The following is an 18,733-nucleotide window of genomic DNA, read 5'->3' on the forward strand; positions in this document are numbered from 1 at the left end:
GACTACAGGCATGCGCCACCATGCCCGGCTAATTTTTTCTATATCTATATTTTAGTTGGCCAGATAATTTCTTTCTATGTTTAGTAGAGACGGGGGTCTCGCTCTTGCTCAGGCTGGTCTCGAACTCCTGACCTCGAGCGATCCACCCGCCTCGGCCTCCCAGAGTGCTAGGATTACAGGCGTGAGCCACCGCGCCTGGCCTGGAACTGCTTCTTGATAACGCTAGCAGTGCTGGCCGACAGTAATGCCTACCGCAGCTGAAATTGGCCTCTACCCTTCTGGCGTTGCCAGTGGCATGAACACGCCTAATTGAGGGAACTTAGTTCACATCTAGAATCTCTGCTACAAGGGAGTCAGAATAGAGTCACCACAGGGTAGGACACTGTTGCAAAGGGGCAGCCCCATGCCCTCCCACCAAAAGGGGCAGCTGAAGTGTGGGCTGCAGGTGTTAGTGGTGGGAGCTTTCCTGAAGCAGTTCTCATACACACCGAGCAAGAGGGAAAGGCTGTGCCACTGGCCACCCCTTAGACAGGTAAGAGTATTCAACTTGGCCAGAAGGTGGAGGAAGTGACCAGGTTTGAAACTGTTGTAGCAGAAATTGTCTAAATTTAAATTCTGAGCCATCCGGCAAGGGGCTTGTCACGTTCTCAATAACTTTTTTGTAGGCATCAAGAACACAGAATTGAATTGATTTCCATCCTTGGTGTGTGTCATACTCATTGGTCCGTGCATGGCAGCCTGCTTTTATTTTTTTTTTTATTTTTATTTTTTTAGTTAATTATTTTAAATAATGTATTAAGCACTGAAAACCCTCCTCCAAGTAAAGGCTCTGTCTCTGGCAGTGGCCTACATCGGCCATGGCAGCACAAGGAGAGCATGTGGGAATGGTCACGGGCAGCATTTATTGAGCACCATGGCCCTGGTGCTGTGCTGCGTGTTTGTTGTCTTACTCAGTCCTCACAATGGTGCAGTAAGGCACTGGTGCCTCTATTTTTCAGAATAGGAAGCTGCAGCTTCCAGACAATAAGGAACCTTCCCAGGTCATGCAGCCAGTACATAGGTGGCTATGCCTGTGCTCCAAGAGACTCCACTAAACACCTGGTGGGACGGGACACAGCACAGCAGCTGCTGGAAGGGAGGTTGACCTAGGAGTGGTGCAGTGATTGCTTTGGAGAGGCGCACAGATCCTCTGTGGGTTGGTGAGGGGGGGCTGGGGACTCTGCTTCTCACCAGAAGATTCTGCAGAGGCTAGCACACACTAAAAACAAGTGCTTCCATTTTATCACCTGAATCAAACTGATTGCTTCTTTCTCTCTTGTTTTTCTTCTCTTTAAAAGATTGTTGATGGTGAGTGATTTCATCTCTTTTTTCACTGGGTTTGAAGACAGAACTGGCATGAGTGAGGGCCACGGTGCTGCAGGCCTTGCCAAACCGTCCCGAGGGGTCAGAGAACTACCGGCAGGAAAACGATCTGGAGGTCAGACCTACACGATCAGTCCCTTTGCACCTGCTGAAGAACCTTCACCCCTGTCGCTGAGCACTGAGCTAAAGTCCTGCCTTGGGACCTGCTGGATTTTGAGAAGGCTGACAGCTTTAGACTGCTCTGCGGCTCGGGCACCAGCTTCCAGTAGGGGTGGAGGGGTGTCTCCTGGGAAGACAAAACAGTGGCTTTGGGCAAGATCGTGGGCAGGACCTCTTTTGGGGTGTAGCTGGATATAGCAGCAGTTTCTCTCTGGGCATCCCAGGCAGGGAAGGAGGAGGGTTTTTAGAGGGATCAGGGTGGAGTGGTGAAGATGGTGAGAGTAGGACCCTCCAATGTGAAAATGTGACTCTCACCTTAGAAAGAAGAAGGCCAAGGAGGAATGCTAGGAGGCTGCGCCAGGACCATGCTGACAGCTGTGTGGTGAGCAGTGACGATGAGGAACTGTCCAGGGACAGAGACGTGTATGTGACCACCCACACTCCTAGAAATGCCAGGGATGAAGGTGCTACAGGAGTGAGGTACCACCATTTGTCCCCTGGTCTATTGCTACCATGCTTGGGGTGGAAGGCCAGGGTATAGAAATACTGTACTTTTCAGCAAATCTGTGAGTCCTTGGCTCTAGGGAGGCTTAGCCAGGCATCTGCCGGGTAGTTGGATGTGCTTGGAACTGGATCCATAGCTGGGCTTAGCTATTCCCACAGCGACCAGGGTGTGCCAGGCACTGACGGGGCAGGTGTGAACAGGCCTGGTGCCCCCAGCCTCCTGCAGCAGGAATGCTTGAGGGGTGGCAGTCACATCCCTCGCCCCAGACTGGGATTCTAGAGGAGGGGCTCTCTGCGTGAGCAGAGGCTGGGGGGTGGGGGAGGGCAGGGTGACTTGGGTTGTCTGCCCTTTGATCCAGTCTCTCTTCTCCCCTTTCTTTCGGTCACCCACCACACCCCCTTGGGGCAGTCAGCTTTCCTGAAAGTCTCTTGGATGTCAGTGCTAAGGCAGAGTCAGAGGCGGCCAGGGGGGAGGGACTCTTGTAGGGGATACAGGCTGCTTGTACTAAGGCCACTTATAGGGTGCAATTGAATGTTTGAGTTTACTGAGAAACTGATGTGAAGCACTGTGATCTTAGGCCATCTGGTACTGTCAGTTGTCCGATCTGCATGGACGGATACTCAGAGGTAAGTAAACTAAGCTGTATCTTCCCTACTTTTGGTTCCTAAACTGATTGAGTGAAAGAATTAGATAAGATCTTCTCCTTAGGTGGGATTTAACACACTTGCCTGCAGTCATCCAGGCCATGGATTGTTGTATATCTCTGTGTGGAGGGAGAATGTGCCAGTTTCTCCTTGGGCCCTGCAGCCCTCAACTTGAGCCCCTATATGCCCTGCGCTTCCTGATGCCAATGCATCAGTTTTTTTGTGTCCCCTGTCCTAGCCCTAACCAAAAGATACTAACATTTATTGGGGCCCCTTATAACCCTCTTGAGCTGCCACCACTGGGGGACTATAACTCCTGCCTCTTGCTGTCCATTTAGCAGAGACCACCCATACTTGTCTTATTGAGACTGCACAGCAGGTATCCTTAGTTCTCCAGACCATCTCCCTGCTTTTCCTGCTGCCGTCCTGGCCCCTCCTTCCCTCTCATTGGTCCTCTTAGGGATGGGCAGGGGTAGGATTCTGTGGGGACTACTGCTGCTCTTGGACAAGGGCAAACTTGAAGGCTGTTCCTTTCAATGTCTTCTAGATTGTGCAGAATGGACGTCTCATTGTTTCTACAGAATGTGGCCATGTCTTCTGTAGCCAGTGCCTCCGTGATTCCCTTAAGAATGCTAACACTTGTCCAACTTGTAGGAAAAAGATCAACCACAAACGGTACCACCCCATTTATATATGAAGTGTTTAGAGCTGCTCAGGAGAGACGGATGGACAGACAGACAGCCTGGCTGGGTTCTCCGTATGGTATCTGCCTCCATTTTCCTGAGCTCAAAAAGACTATTTCCAAACCAACATCTGATGTGTAAACTGCTCTTTTGTTTCCAGCCCCCTCTTAGATCCTTTTGTTTCTCCAATTTGATGCTGTGGAGCTGGACCCAGGGCTGTCCCAGGCCAGGCTCTACATTCCTGTTCCTGGGGTGGTCTGATTCCAGAGTAGGAGAAAGGGAGTCAGGCACGTTGGACTAGAGAATTGTGGTTCCATTCTGTTTCCGGAACCTGCACGTTTGCCAAGAAGTTTTCCCTATTTGGAAAGTTTGCCCCAGCTCTCCCAGCACGCCACCTTTCATCCCACGCGTCTGCCAGTCGACCAGTGTGCCTGCCACACATTGACCAAGCCAGACACGGTCCACCCAGCTCGAGGATCCCAGGTGCAAGAGTGGCCCCCAGAGGCCCTGGAAAGACCAACCACTGGACTTTTTCTTCTTCCCTTGAGAGTCAGAGGTCACCCATGATTCTGCCTGCACCTTATCATTGATATGCAGAGATTTCTGCAAATCAAGAGAACCTCTGCAGGGCAAGCCCCTGTTCCCTAAGAACGAAAAAGTGCAATAAGCCCATTCTTTACCTACTTCTCAGCAGCCCAGGAGATGTAGCACTGTTAGTGTCACCCTCGGAGGCCTAATGTCACCTGTGGAGCAGTGCCCATCCCACCCCATCTCTGTTCACCAACTGTTCTCAGGAACCTTACCCATGCCCCAGTGTCCTTCACCTGGCACAGGACGTGCAAGGTAAATAGGACAGGCACGTATTTGAGTGTCCGCTCTCTGTTCTGATAAATCCACCCTGTGTTCGCCACGTGCCCTCTAGTCCTCAGCTCCTCACTTCCCACTGCCTGATGTCTGCCCTGGCGTAGACACTGGGAGGTGGTAGCAGTAGTCGTGGCCTTATCAGGCGCTCATTTCCATGCTTTCGCCCAAGTCTCTGTTGCCCTATGTTTCAAAGAACTTGGCCCACCAGACTTGGTACTGACGTGGCTTTTTCATCCACCCACCCATTGGCATTTGTTTCAGAAGCTGCTCTTCTGCCCAGCTGGGCTTTATCCTTTGGGCTTTTGACTGCTCCATAGGTTTTGGATGACTTATCCTCCCCAAGGGGCCCAGATAACAACCTCTGCTCCACTCCACAAGTGTGTGGAAGCCTCAAGTTCTCCCAGAGGCAGCAAAGTGGCCCAAGCTGCCCCTAACAGCACAGGGCATGGGGGTGGCTGATAGAGGAGAGGCCTTGCAGCACCAGCCTGCCTCCACCTCCACACTCCTTCCTCACAGGGCTTCAAGCCAAACCAACAGCCTTTTCGTCTGAAACATCTTCAAAGTGGGAAAGGGGCCACTTCTGGCTTTGCTAGCAATAACTGACCTTCAGTTTACCCTTCTGAAGGAGCAGGGACTCAGCACAGAATTCACTTTAAATGGGGCTGAGGGAGTGTCCCTTCTTTATGTGAAAAGAAAATAGTTTTATTCTTCATTCTGACTTTTAACTGTTTGGCTCCCTTCCAATTAGTTTGAATGAAAGTAATAATTTTCTACTTGGAATCGAAGAGGGCAGGAGTGTTAGCGCTCATCATTGTGATGTGTAATGTGTCTGCCCTCCACTTGGACATCATTACCATTAAGTTCCTCTGGGCTTCATGGAAATGCTCTTGTTCCACTCTAATGATGCCCAGACTTCAGGAGTCAAGGTGACCATGCAGTCCACTAATAAGCATGGTAATACCCGTTTCCAGGTTTCTTGAAATTTTATCCTTAAAGACAACTTAAGTGGTTGTTCATAAAACTTGTATTACTTCATCCTAAATTAAATTGGTAAAACATGTGATTAAGTTTCTACTGTTCAGAAACTGCAAACTAGGAAAAGATTGGTATGAAAAAATCCCTTCTTTTTCTCAATGTACATAGTTCAGCTCTTTCTTTGTTACATTTAAACTATATCCATGGACATCAGTCTGTTTTGGACTCATCTGCTAGTGTTAAAGATGGAAATAAAACCATTAATTTGAACAAAATATCTTTTTCATGCATTCATTTGCTCTTTGGCATCAGAATCAATTCCCAACTCCCCCGTTGCTGAGGTGTGTGGTTCTCATCTGCCTCACGCTCAAGTGTACTATTCGGTGTGTGTGTTCAGGAAAGCTACATGCCCAGAAGCCAGCATGTCCAGGCCATTGTGGAGCAGGACCACAATCCAGGCCCTGGAATCTCTAAGAGAACAGAGTCCACTCTGAGAGGTGAGGTTGGCTGAGGGGCTGTGTACTCTGTTTGGCCAGCTGTGCACAGGTACCAGGAGGCTGCAGCGAGCAGTGTGGATTGAGATTGCCCTGGGAATCTTGCAGTGCAGTGCCCCACCCCACCCCTGGCCACCCAGACACAGACCTTGCGCTCCAAGTGGGAGCCAAGGCCCCTGGAGCACACGGACATGTCAGTTGTTGCTGTGGGTGGGCAGGTACTTGGCAATGGCAGAGCTCTTCCTTTGCCTCCCTGCCTCTCTCTATGCCTGCCCACCAGTCCCCAGGGACCGAAGCAGCTAATGTGCTAGGTGCCTGGGGCTCCTTCTAATGGAGATAGTTTGCTTACCATGCTCCTGGCACTGCACTTGGCTCTGGTGGGTATTTAGACACTCAGCTATGTTGCCCCGCTCCTGGAGCATGTTGACTGAAGAGACAGTCCCCTGGGCCAATAGGAAATCTAAACTGGCAACAGGAATCCAGGAGAGCCTACAGTAGGAAGTTTAACCTGTCCAGGAATGTTTCCCTGAGGAAGGGATGCAGAGCTGCCATCCTCAAGGTCCAGGAAGTTCTCTAGGAAAGAGACACCCCAGGCACAGGCCTGTGAAAGGTGCTGAGAGGGACTTCCGTCTTGCAGGCATATGATAGGGTCTGCAGGCCTCCATGGTACCTGAGGGTGATGATGAGCCAGACACTGTGGATGGCTACCCAGGGCCCAGCACAAACTAAGTGGATCTGGTGCTGGACAGGAGGGAGCTCCCAAGGCTGGCTGCAAAAGGGGATTACTAGGTTACTTTTGAAGTTTTCAGTGTCCATCATAACTACAATTTCTACTGTAATATAGAAACTATTGATTTCTGCACATTATGTATCCAGCATCCTTGCCAAATCTTTAATCTGGACTCTTGAACTGCCTACGTTGACACCTACATCATCTGCAGTGTTCTTCATTTTTTAATTCTTGGGCCTTTCTTTTTCTTACTGATCTTCCTAATACCTCCAATACATTATTATTAAACACAAATGGTGTTGGGGGACACCTCTGTGTTTTCATTGTTTCATCAAGAAACGTTTGCTTGTAGGTTCTTGTTAGATAACTAGCAGGTAAGGGAGGTTCCTTTTCCAACCATGAAGTAGTTTCTGGGTTTGTTTGTTTTTTTTTTTTTTATCACAAATGAATGTCTGATCTTATTAGTTCTTTTTCTGCTTCCATTGAAACATGGGCTTTTTCCCCTTTAATCAGTTAAAAGCAGGCTGGGTGCAGTGGCTCATGCCTGTAACTCCAGCACTTTGGGAGGGAAGATCCCTTAAGGCTAAGAGTTTGAGACCACCCTAGGCAACATAGTAAGACCACATCTATACAAAAAAAAAAAAAAAATCCAAGTAATGTATTACATTACAGTCATGTATCGCTTAACTATCGGGATGTGTTCTGAGAAATGTGTTGTTAGACGATTTCGTTGCTATATGCATGTCGGAGTATAATTATATAAACCTAGATGGTATGGCCTGTTAATACACCTGGGCTGTATGGCGTGTAGGGCCTATTGCTCCTAAACTACAAACCTGTACAACATATTACTATACTGAACATTGTAGGCAATTGTAATACAGGGATATTTGTGTATCTGAACAGAGAAGGTACAGTAATAATAAGGCGTACAGCAAAAAAATGGTACGTACCGTCTGTATAAGGCATTTGCCATGAATGCAGCTTGTAGGACTGGAAGTTGCTCCAGGTGAGTGAGCGAGTGAGTGAATCGTGAGTCAATGTGAAGGCCTAGCACACTACTGTACTATAGCTTTTATAAACATTGTATACTTAGGCTACACTAAATTTATTTTCTAAAATTTTTCTTTCTTCAATAATAAATTAGCTTAGTGTTACTATAACTGTATAAGCTTTTTAATTTTTAAAAAATGTTTGACTCAAGGCCGGGCGCGGTGGCTCACGCCTGTAATCCTAGCACTCTGGGAGGCCGAGGCGGGTGGATTGCTCAAGGTCAGGAGTTCGAGACCAGCCTGAGCGAGACCCCGTCTCTACTAAAAATAGAAAGACATTATATGGACACCTAAAAAAAAATCTATATAGAAAAAATTAGCCGGGCATAGTGGCGCATGCCTGTAGTCCCAGCTACTTGGGAGGCTGAGGCAGTAGGATCGCTTGAGCCCAGGAGTTTGAGGTTGCTGTGAGCTAAGCTGACGCCACGGCACTCACTCTAGCCTGGGCAACAAAGTGAGACTCTGTCTCAACAAAAAAAAAAAAAAAAAAAAAAAAATGTTTGACTCAATACTTAGCTTTTTTTTCTTTATATCTTTATTCTATAAGCTTTTTGTCTTTTTTAAAACACATTTTTATTAAAAATGAGGACGCAAACATACACATTAGCCTAGGCCTACACAGGGTTGGGCTCACCGCTGTCTTCCACCTCCACATCTTGTCCTACTGGAAGGTCTTCAAAGGCAGTAACACATGGAGCCATCCTCCATGAGAACAGTGCTTTCTGGAATACCACCTGAAGGACCTCCCAAAAAAGTTGACTTTTTTTTTTTAAATAATAGAAGGACTACGCTCTAACATAACAATAAAAAGCATAGTAAGTACATAAGCCAATAACAGTCATTTATCATCAAGTATTAAGTGTCCTGTACATAATTGTATCTGTTATACTTTTATACAGTTGGCAAAGCAGTAGCTTTGTTTACACCAGCATCACCACATGTGAATAATGTGCTAAGTTATGACAGCTGTGTCACTAGGCAATAGGATTTTTTCAGCTCCATTATAATCTTACGGGACTACCGTTGTATATGCAGTTTGTCATTGACCAGAATGTCATTATACATCACTTGACTATTTGGTTTTCTGTTAATGCATACTACATTTTCATTTCTTAGATCAATCCACCTTACTTATACTTTATCTTTCTATAAATTTCTTAATTTGTTTTGCCAATATTTGGTTTAAGCATTTTTTTTTTTTCAAATCCATGCTCACGTGTTGTTAATGAATTATAATTTTCTTATACTGTCTTTGCCAAGTTTTGGTTTCAAAGTAAGGCCAGTTCCTTAAAGTGAGACTAAGGAGTGTTCTTTCCATACCCTGAATTCGAATTATTTGTTTCTTAGTAGAACTCAGCAATAAAATGTGAGCTGTTTTGGTAAGTTACAGGTTTCTGAGAATTTATACATTTAATCTTTATAAATTTTTGGCCCTAAAGGTCAAAATACCCACTTAAAAGCTAATTTTTTTTTTTTCCTTAGACAGAGTCTTACTCTGTCACCCAAGCTGGAGTGCCATGGCATTAGCCTAGCTCACAGCAACCTCAAACTCTTGGGCTCAAGGGATCCTCCTGCCTTATCCCCCTGAGTAGCTGGGACTACATGCACATCCACCATGCTCGGCTATTTTTTTCTATGTTTAGTAGAGACGGGGTCTCGCTCTTGCTCAGGCTGGTCTCGAACTCCTGAGCTCAAGTGATCCTCCTGCCTCGGCCTCCCAGAGTGCTAGGATTACAGGTGTCAGCCACCAAGCTTGGCCTTAAAAGCTAATTTTTGAAGCATCTTTTCTTCATTAATATTGTTTCTCCTTCCCTTGTTAAAAATCAGTCTTATCAAAGATTTGTCGATTTTATATTCCGTATGTGTTAATTCCAGTATCCAAAGTCTTTGTGGGTCTAATTTCACATTTTTTTGTCCCTGCTGTCAACACTCATGATGATTTGCTTCTGTGTGTGTTTCATGAATTTTTCCTTACACTGAACCCATGTGGCTTGGTACGCTGAAAATTCTGAGACCTGGATTGAAGGTAGGTTACTCTCTAAAGGATGTACTTTTGCTTATCTTTTATATTATGAAATAGAGCACAAAAAAGGCACACTTCACTGGATTATCTCAAATGTACAGCTCAGTGAATTACCACAAAACCAATGTTCATGAAATAACCAACTGTAACAAGAAATAGGATATGGATGACACCTAGGAAGCACCCCCCTTGTCCTCCCAGTCAGCACGCTCTCCATTCTCCCCAAATGTAATCACTATTCTGACTTATATGGAAATCACTCTCTTGCCTATAGGTTTAAGTACCTAAACATACAACCCTAATCACATAATTTAGTTTGGCCTGTTCTACAAACTCTAAATAGATGAAGTTATTCAGTATATATTGGGGAATAGATTCCAAGGCCCACACATGCCTGGAACCTTGGATAGTACCAAATTCTATATATAGTATTTTTTCCTATACATGAATATGACAAAATTTAATTTACAAATTAGGCATAGTAAGAGATTTAACAATGATAATAAAACAATTATAACAATTTACTGTAGTAAAAGTAGAATGTGGTCTCTTGAAATATTCTGCCATAGGTAGCTGAAATGTCAAAAAGCAAAACTGTGGAAAAGTGGGGGTGAGGGAACTACTGTATTATGTTTGTCAGATTCATTCATTCATGTTGTATAGTTTATTCATGTTCCCTGATGTATAGTGCTTTTGGTTTGGGGGGTATTTTTTGGATTTTTTTTTTTGAGACTAAGTTTCTCTTGACCCGGGTAGAGTGCAGTGGTGTCATCATAGCTCACTGCAACCTCAAACTTCTGAACTCAAGCGATCCTCCTGCCTCAGCCTCCAAGTAGCTAGGACTACAGGTGCACAACACTGCACTCAGCTAATTTTGTTCTATTTTTGGTAGAGATGGGGTCTTGTTCTTGCTCAGGCTGGTCTCTAACTCCTGAGCTTAAGCAATCCTCTCATCTCAGCCTCCCAGAGTGCTATGTTTACAGGCATGAGCAACCACCCACTGGCTGATGTATAGTGTTTTATTAGATGACTACACTCCAATTTATCAATAATTTCAGTAATTTAAATTTGGGGGCTATTAATAGCCAGAAATGAACATTCTGGATTTCACTTTTGGTGCAATTTTGCTCATACACCTGATGGCCATATACTTAAGAGGTGAATTACTGGGCTGCAAGGTCTGAACATACTGGACAGCTCACAAATGTGTGGAAATTAAAACATACAGCCAGTGGGCCAAAGAAGGTATCAAGAGAAATTGGAGAATAACTTGAGAAAAGTGAAAATAAAAAGACAACATGTTAAAACTTATGGGATGGAATGAAAGCACTGATCAGGGAGATATGTATAGCTATAAACATTAACACATCTCAAATCAATAACCTAATTGTATAACTTAAGAAACAAAAAAGAGGCCTGGCGTGGTGGCTCACACCTGTAATCCTAGCACTTTGGGAGACCAAAACAGGAGAATCGCTGAGAACAGGAGGTGTGCACCTGTAGTCCCAGCTACTCAGGAGGCTGAGGCAGGAGGATTGCAAGAGCCCAGGAGTTTGAGGTTGCACTGAGCTAGGCTGACGCCATTGCACTCCAGCCCAGGAGACAGAGCAAGACTCTCAAAAACAAAAAAAACCCAAGTATCAGACACTACTATGAATACCTGTACATGAACAAATTGGAAGATGTAGATGAAATGGATGAATTTCTAGAAACAAACTACTAAAACTAACAAAGAAATAGAAAATCTGAATAGATCTGTAACAAGTAAGATTGAAACAGCCAAAAACCTCCCACAACCAGGCGGCCTCACCAGTGGATTCTATCACACATGTTAAAAAGAATTAACAAGCTCCTAAAAATAAAGAGGAGGGAAAACTTCCTAACTCATTCTATGGTGTTAGAAGTACCTTGAAACTGAAGCCACATAAAGACAGTATAAGGAAAGAAAACTGCAGAATATGTTTTGTGAATATAGATGCAGAAATCAGCAAAATGCTAGCAAACAATTCAGCACCATGTTGAAAGGAATATACACCATGACCAAGATGGTTTTCCCCCAAGAATGCAAAGGTGACTCAATGTACAAAAATCATTGTAATATCATTGTAATGGGATGAAGGGGGAAAAAGATCATCTCAATAGAGAAAAAGCTTTTGACAAAATTCAACACTAAATCATGACTTGAAAAAATCTAAGAGTAGAAAGAAACTACTTCAACGTAATACAGACCATGTATAAAAAGCCCACAGGTATCATGATTATATTAAATGGTAAAAATAAAGCTTTTCACCTAAGATGAGAACAAGACAAGGATGCTTGCTTTTGCCACTTCTACTCAATGTAGTACTGAAAGTTCTAGCCAAAGGAATTAGGCAAGAAAGAAACAGTATCTAAATTGGAAGAAAGCAGGACTATCTCCATTTGCAAATGGCATCTTATATATGGAAAACCCTAAAGAATACACATACACACTGTTAAGAGTTCATAAATGAATTCAGCAAAATCAAGATACAAAATCAACAAAAGTCAGTTATATGTCTATACACTATCAATAAACAGTCCAAAAATGGAATTAAAAATTCCATTTTCAATACCATCAATAAAATATTTATGAATAAATTTAACCAAGGAGGTACAAAATGTGTACACTGAGAAATAAAACATCGTTGAAAGAAAAGAAGACCTAAATAAATGAAAAGACATCCCATCCAGGTTCATGCATAAGAAGAATATATTAAAATGGCAACACCACACAAAGCAATATACAAAATCAGTGTGATCCATACCAAGACCCAAAAGTTATTCCATGCAGAAACAGCAAAATGCGTCCTATAATTCATACAAAATTTTAAAGAACGCACGATAGCTAAGAATTCCTTTTTTTCTTTTCTTTCTTTTTTTTTTGGTGGGGGGGGTGGACAGGGTTTCACTCCATCACCCACGCACGCTAGAGTGCAGTGGCATCATTGTAGCTCACTGCAACTTCAAACTCCTGAGCTCAAGCAATCCTCCTGCTTCAGCCTCTCAGAGTGCTAGGATTACAGACATGAGCCACTACACCCAGCCCACAATAGCTAAAAATTCTTGAAAAGAACAAAGCTGGAAAACACTACCTGATTTAAAAACTTAATACTACAGGTGGGCCACAGTAGCTCATGCCTGCAATTCTAGCACCTTGGGAAGCTGAGGCAGGAGGATTGCTTGAGGCCAGGAGTTCAAGACCAGCCTGAGCAAGAGCGAGACCCCATCTCTAAAAAAGAATGGAAAAATTAGCCATGCATGGTGGCATACACCTGTAGTTGCAGCTACTTGGGAGTCTCGGGAAGGAGGATTGCTTCAGCCTAGGAGTTTGAGGTTGCAGTGAGCTATGATGATGCCACTGCACTCTAGCCCAGGCAACAGAGCAAGACCTGAGGGTCTTTTATTGGGTCTCAAAAAAAAAAAAAAGAAGAAGAAAAAGAAACCTAATAGGAAGGTACAGCGTGTGTGCACAGAAGAGAGCTACAGCCTGACTGACTTGAGTGACTGGACTCGAGCTACAAGACCTCAATCCAGACACTCGCTGGAATGGTATCTTATGTAAAAGGAACATCGTGCCCTCAAAGGAAAGTCTAAAAGAATTAGAAAAGGAGGCAGAAGAGGAGGAGCAGCAAGTCCTTCACCAATCAGTGTTGAAAACCTATGAAAATACGACTTTGGAACAGTTGAAGGATCTCTTAATTTAAATAAAATTTAATTTCATTAAAAAATTTAATTTAATTTAAATGGCAACAGATTTAACGAGGAGGATGAACATGCTATTGAAATGTTCAGGCAGCAAAAACTGCTTTTTAGTGGAAAGCAATTAAGCTGAAGAATAAATATGGAGAAGTTTTGGAAATCTCAGGAAAGGAATAAGTTAAAGAATTTACCTAAGCTAGTGAGGACTTGTGGGTAATCTTGCACCTTTACAAACAAGGGATTCCCCTGTGTGTCCTGATAAATCAAAACGTCAGTGGACTTTCCAGGAAATTTCCTAATGTCAAATTTACCAAAGCCATTTCAACAATCTGCATACCCAATTATCCTGATAGGAATCTGCCCACAGTAGTTGTTTACCTTGAAGGTGATATCAAGGCTCACTTTAGTGGCCTCTGGTGTTTGGAGGCATGAACCTAGTAAGAGATGAGTTGGGGTGGAAACTGCCTGAGTCTGCAGAATTAAGACAGACCTGGAAGAAAACCCTAAGAAACCCATTGAAGACATGTTGGAACTTTATTGATGTGACAAATTGTCTGGATTTTTTTAAAAAGGAAAAACCAAGAATGAATCCTTTTGGTTGTTAGCCTTTTATAATTATGTTTCAACTCTTACACATTTGGCCAGGTATGGTGGCTCAGGCCTGTAATCCTAGCACTCTGGGAGGCCAAGGTGGGAGGATCACTCGAGGTCAAGTTTGAAACCAGCCTGACCAAGATCAAGACCCCCATCTCTACTAAAAATAGAAAAAGGTTAGCCAGGCAACTAAAAATACCAGAAAAAAAAAAAATTAGCTGGGCATGGTGGTGCGCACCTGTAGTCCCAACTGCTCAGGAGGCTGAGGCAGGAGGATCGCTTGAGCCCAGAGTTTGAGGTTGCTGCGAGCTAGGCTGATGCCACGGCACTCTAGGCCAGGCTACAGAGTGAGACTCTGTCTCAAGAAAAAGCCAAAAAAAACCCCCAATCTTACACATTTCAGAAATAATCATTGCTGGGGATTCTATTAAATTTCTTGGAACTGTCTTTTTATATTAATAACATTTCCTTGGAAAACCATTAAAACCAGCCATTAGTATCGCAAATATCTGTTTTTCTCACTTACATTTTAAGGAAGCCATAAAAGTAGTCACTATTTTTTTGACATTTAACTATATGAAAATGAATATAGAGGGTTTTTAAAAAATATGTTTTTAAAGATGAGGTCTCACCGTGTTGCCCAAGCAACAAGTACAGTGGCGCAGTCACAGCTCATTTTGGCCTCGAGAAATCCTCCCACCTCAGCCTCCCAAGTCTGTGGGATTATAGGTGTTAGCCACTGCACCCAGCTCAAATATGGAGTTTTAAATAAATAAAGTGAATGTATTATATGATGGAAGATTGCAGAAGCCGGGTGCAGTGGCAGGGACCTATAGTCCCAGCTACTCGAGAGGCTAAGAGAACTGCTTGAGTCCAGGAGTTCAAAACCAACCTGGGTAATGTAGCCAGATTCCTGTCTCAAAATATTAAAAATTAAAAAAAAATTGCAAACTAAGCTTTACAGTTACATTGTATATTTTTATTTTATAAAAGTAGCAACAGATTATCAACTCAACTAAAAATATAGGAATGATCCTTAGGGGAAAAAATCTTAGTATTTATCCTATTTAGAAGAAATGGACAGGCTGGGTACAGTGGCTCATGCCTGTAATCTCAGCTCTTTGGGAGGCTGAGGTGGGAGGATCACTTGAGGCCAGTAGTGTAAGACCAGCCTGGGCAACACAGTGAGACCCCCATCTCTAAAAAAAACATGAAGAAAATTAGCCAGGCACGGTGGCAGGCACCTGTGGTCCCAGCTGCTTGGGAGGCTGAGGCTGGAGGAATTTGAGCCGGGGTATTCAAGGTTGTAGTGAACTACGATGATGCCACTGCACTGTAGCCCAGGCAACAAAGTGAGACCCTGTCTCAAAAATTAAAAAAAAAAAAAAGAAGAAGAAAGTTGAAGGACTTAAACACTCTGATATTATGACTTCTAGAGCTACTGTGATTAGTGTGGTATTGACATAAAGGTTGACAAATAGATAAATGGCACAGAATAGAATCCAGGAATATTAGTGCTTGCCTGATGGTGTGAAAAAAACAGAGTCCAGAAATAGACACACACATTTATTGTTTATTAATTTTTGAAAAATGTGTAAAGGCAATTTAGTGGAGAAAGGATAGTCTTTTAACAATGATGCTGGAATTCCATATACAACAAAAAAACAAAACAATCCTTCAACCCCATTATACATAAGCTACCATTATACATAAGCTAGCTTAAAATGGAGCATAAAATTAAATGTAAAATTTTAAACAACAGGCCAGATGCAGTGGCTCACGCCTGTAATCCTAGCATTTTGGGAGGCTGAGGTGGGAGGATCACTTCAGGTCAGGAGTTTGAGATCAGCCTAAGCAAGAGCGAGACCCTGTCTCTACAAAAAATAGAAAAATCAGCCAGGCATGGTGGCACACACCTATAGTCACAGCTACTCAGGAAGCTGAAACAGGAGGATCGCTTGAGCCCAGGAGTTTGAGGTCGCAGTGAGCTGTGATGATGCCATTCCACTGTAGTCAGGGTGACAGAGCAAGACCCTATCTCAAAAAAAAAAAAAAAAGAAAAGAAAAGAAAAGAAAAGAAATTTTTTTAACTATGAAAGTTCTCAAAGGAGAAAATCTTTGTGATTTTGTGTCAGGCAAAATTTTATAGAAACATGATGAATAAGAGAAAAATAATCAACTTGGATTTGAAAAAAATTAAGAACTTTTGTGCTTCAGAAGAGTCTGTTAAGACAAAGAAGTGACCAGCCACAGACTTGGATAAACTATTTTAAATCACATATCTGATAAAGGACTTGTATCCAGAATATAAAAAGAACACTCAAATCTCAATAATTGGAATGCAAAAAAATGGGCAAAGAATTTTAACAGAAACTTCAAAGAAGACATGTAGATAGTAAATAAGAACATGAAAAATGTGCAAAATCGTTAGTAAGGAAATTCAGATTAAAACCACAATAAGATATTACCACACATTTTACATCCATTGGAATGTCTAAAAGTAACAATACTGACCATAAGAAATGTTTGCAAAGATGTACAGTAACTGAAACATACAGTGTTTATTGAAATGTAAAGTGATACAATCACTTTGGAAACAGTTTGTCAGTTTCTTAAAAAGTTAAGCATACATCTCCCATATGACCACTCCTAGCTGTTTAATTAACAGAAATGAAAGCATATATTCATATGATAATGTGTACTTGAATGATCACAGTAGCTTTGTTTATAATAACCAAAACCTGAAAACAACCCAAATGTCCATCAACAGATGAATGCATAAGCAAACTGTAAGGCATCCATGTGATAGAATACCACTCACCAATAAAAAAGGAATCAGCTCTTTTTTTATCTTTTTGTTATATAAATTGTTTTTATTTTGCTTTTATTTTTAATTGACATAATTATACATATTTATGGGGCACAATGTGATATTTTGATACATGTATACAATGTAATGATCAAATCAGGGTAATTGGCATATCCATTACCTCACACATTTATCATTTGTGTTGAGACCACTGAAAATTTGCTCTTCTGCCTATTTGAAAATATACAATAAATTGTTGTTAATTATAGTCACCCTATAGTACTATAGACCACTAGAACTTATTCCTCCTATCTAGCTGTACTTTTGTATCTGTTAACTTACCTTTGGCTATCCCCCTTTTCCCCCTGCCTCCAATAGCCACTATTCTACTCTCTACTTCTAGGAGATTGATTTTTTTTAACTTCTACATATAAGTGAGAACATGCTGTATTTATCTTTCTGTGCCTGGCTTATTTCACTTATCATAATGTCGTCCAAGCTCATCTATGTTGCCACAAATGACAGAATTTCGTGGTTTTTATACCTAAATAGTATTCAAAAAATTGTATTACATTGTATAGATAACATTTTCTTTATCCATTCATCTGTTGATGGACACTTAGGTCAATTACACATTTTGGCTGTTGTGAATAGTGCTTCAATAAATATGAGAGTGCAGATGTCTTTTTGACATATTGATTTCCTTTCCTTTGGATATATACCCAGTAGTGGGATTACTGGATCGTATGGCAGTTCTATTTCTTGTTTTCTGAGGAATCTCCATACTGTTTTCCATAATGACTCTACTAATTTACATTTCCACCAACAGTGTAAGAGTTCCCCTTTCTCTATATTCTCACCAGCATTTATTTTTTGACTTTTTGATAATAGCCTTTCTAACCTGGGTGAGATGATGTTTCATGGTGGGTTTGATTTGCATTTCCCTGCTGATTATTTTACTTTTTTTATGAAATGGGGAGTGAGAAGAGGGGGTTCAGTTTCTTTTTTTTTTTTTTTTTTAAGACAGAGTCTCGGCTGGGCGCGGTGGCTCACACCTGTAATCCTAGCACTCTAGGAGGCTGAGGCGGGTGGATTGTTTGAGCTCAGGAGTTCGAGACCAGCCTGAGCAAGAGCGAGACCCCATCTCTACTAAAAATAGAAAGAAATTATATGGACAGCTAAAAATATATATAGAAAAATTATCTGGGCATCATGGCATACTACGCACTGGGCATACTACGCACCTGTAGTCCCAGCTACTGGGGAGGCTGAGGCAGAAAGATCACTTGAGCCCAGGAGTTGGAGGTTGCTGTGAGCTATGATGACACCACGGCACTCTACCCAGGGCACCAGAGTGAGACTCTTTTTATTTTATTTTATTTTTATTTTTTTTATTTTTTGAGGCTTCTGCCTCAGCCTCCCCAGCCTCCCCAGTAGCTGGGACTACAGGTACGTGCCATGATGCCCAGATAATTTTTCTATTTTTAGTAGACATGGGGTCTTACTCTTGCTAAGGCTGGTCTCAAACTCCTGAGTTCAAGCACTCCTCCTGCCTCGGCCTCCCAGAGTGCTAGGATTATGGGTATGAGCCACTGTGCCTGGCCTGTCTTTGACCTTTCACAATTTGATTATAATAATGTGCCTGAGGAAAGACCTTTTTGAGTTCAACCTATTTGTGGACTTTTGAGCTTCCTAGATTTGGATGTCCATATCTCTTCCCCAGACTTTGGAAGTTTTCAGCTATTATTTCATTAAATTGGTTTTCTACACCTTTTCCCTTTTCTTCTCCTTGTGGCATTCCCATAATAGGAATATTTGTTCACTTAATGGTGTCCTATATGTCTTGTAGCCTTCTTTCACTCTTTTTCATTCTTCTTTCTTGCCCCCCCCACCCCCGGCCCCGATTGAGTAATTTCAAATGACTTATCTTTAAATTCAGAGATTCTTTCTTCTACTTGATCTAATCTGCAGTGGGGTGATCACAGCTCACCGCAGCCTCACTCTCCTGGCCTTAAGCAATCCTCCTGCCTCAGTCTCCTGGGTAGCTGCGACTGGAAGTGCACACCATTATGCCCAGCTAATTTTTCTATTTTTTTAGAGACAGGTTCTTGCTATGTTG

The 18,733-nt window shown here is 42.6% G+C and overlaps 1 protein-coding gene and 1 pseudogene across 1 annotated transcript in view; both read left to right on the forward strand.

The window, feature by feature from the left end:
• RNF4 (ring finger protein 4) overlaps window positions 1-3,425 on the forward strand; it is a 35,255-nt gene extending 31,830 nt beyond the window's left edge. The window contains exons 5-8 of the mRNA XM_069495872.1: window positions 1,338-1,347; window positions 1,842-2,001; window positions 2,604-2,652; window positions 3,218-3,425. Of these exons, the coding sequence (XP_069351973.1) occupies window positions 1,338-1,347; window positions 1,842-2,001; window positions 2,604-2,652; window positions 3,218-3,367 (369 nt within the window). The 3' untranslated portion in view covers window positions 3,368-3,425. The remainder of the gene's footprint in view (window positions 1-1,337; window positions 1,348-1,841; window positions 2,002-2,603; window positions 2,653-3,217) is intronic.
• Window positions 3,426-5,598: 2,173 nt separating this feature from the next.
• LOC138401132 (phosducin-like protein 3) lies at window positions 5,599-13,752 on the forward strand (annotated as a pseudogene).
• Window positions 13,753-18,733: the final 4,981 nt, after the last annotated feature.

This window comes from Eulemur rufifrons, chromosome 20, assembly GCF_041146395.1.
Source record: "Eulemur rufifrons isolate Redbay chromosome 20, OSU_ERuf_1, whole genome shotgun sequence".
In the NCBI taxonomy this organism is placed as follows: domain Eukaryota; kingdom Metazoa; phylum Chordata; class Mammalia; order Primates; family Lemuridae; genus Eulemur; species Eulemur rufifrons.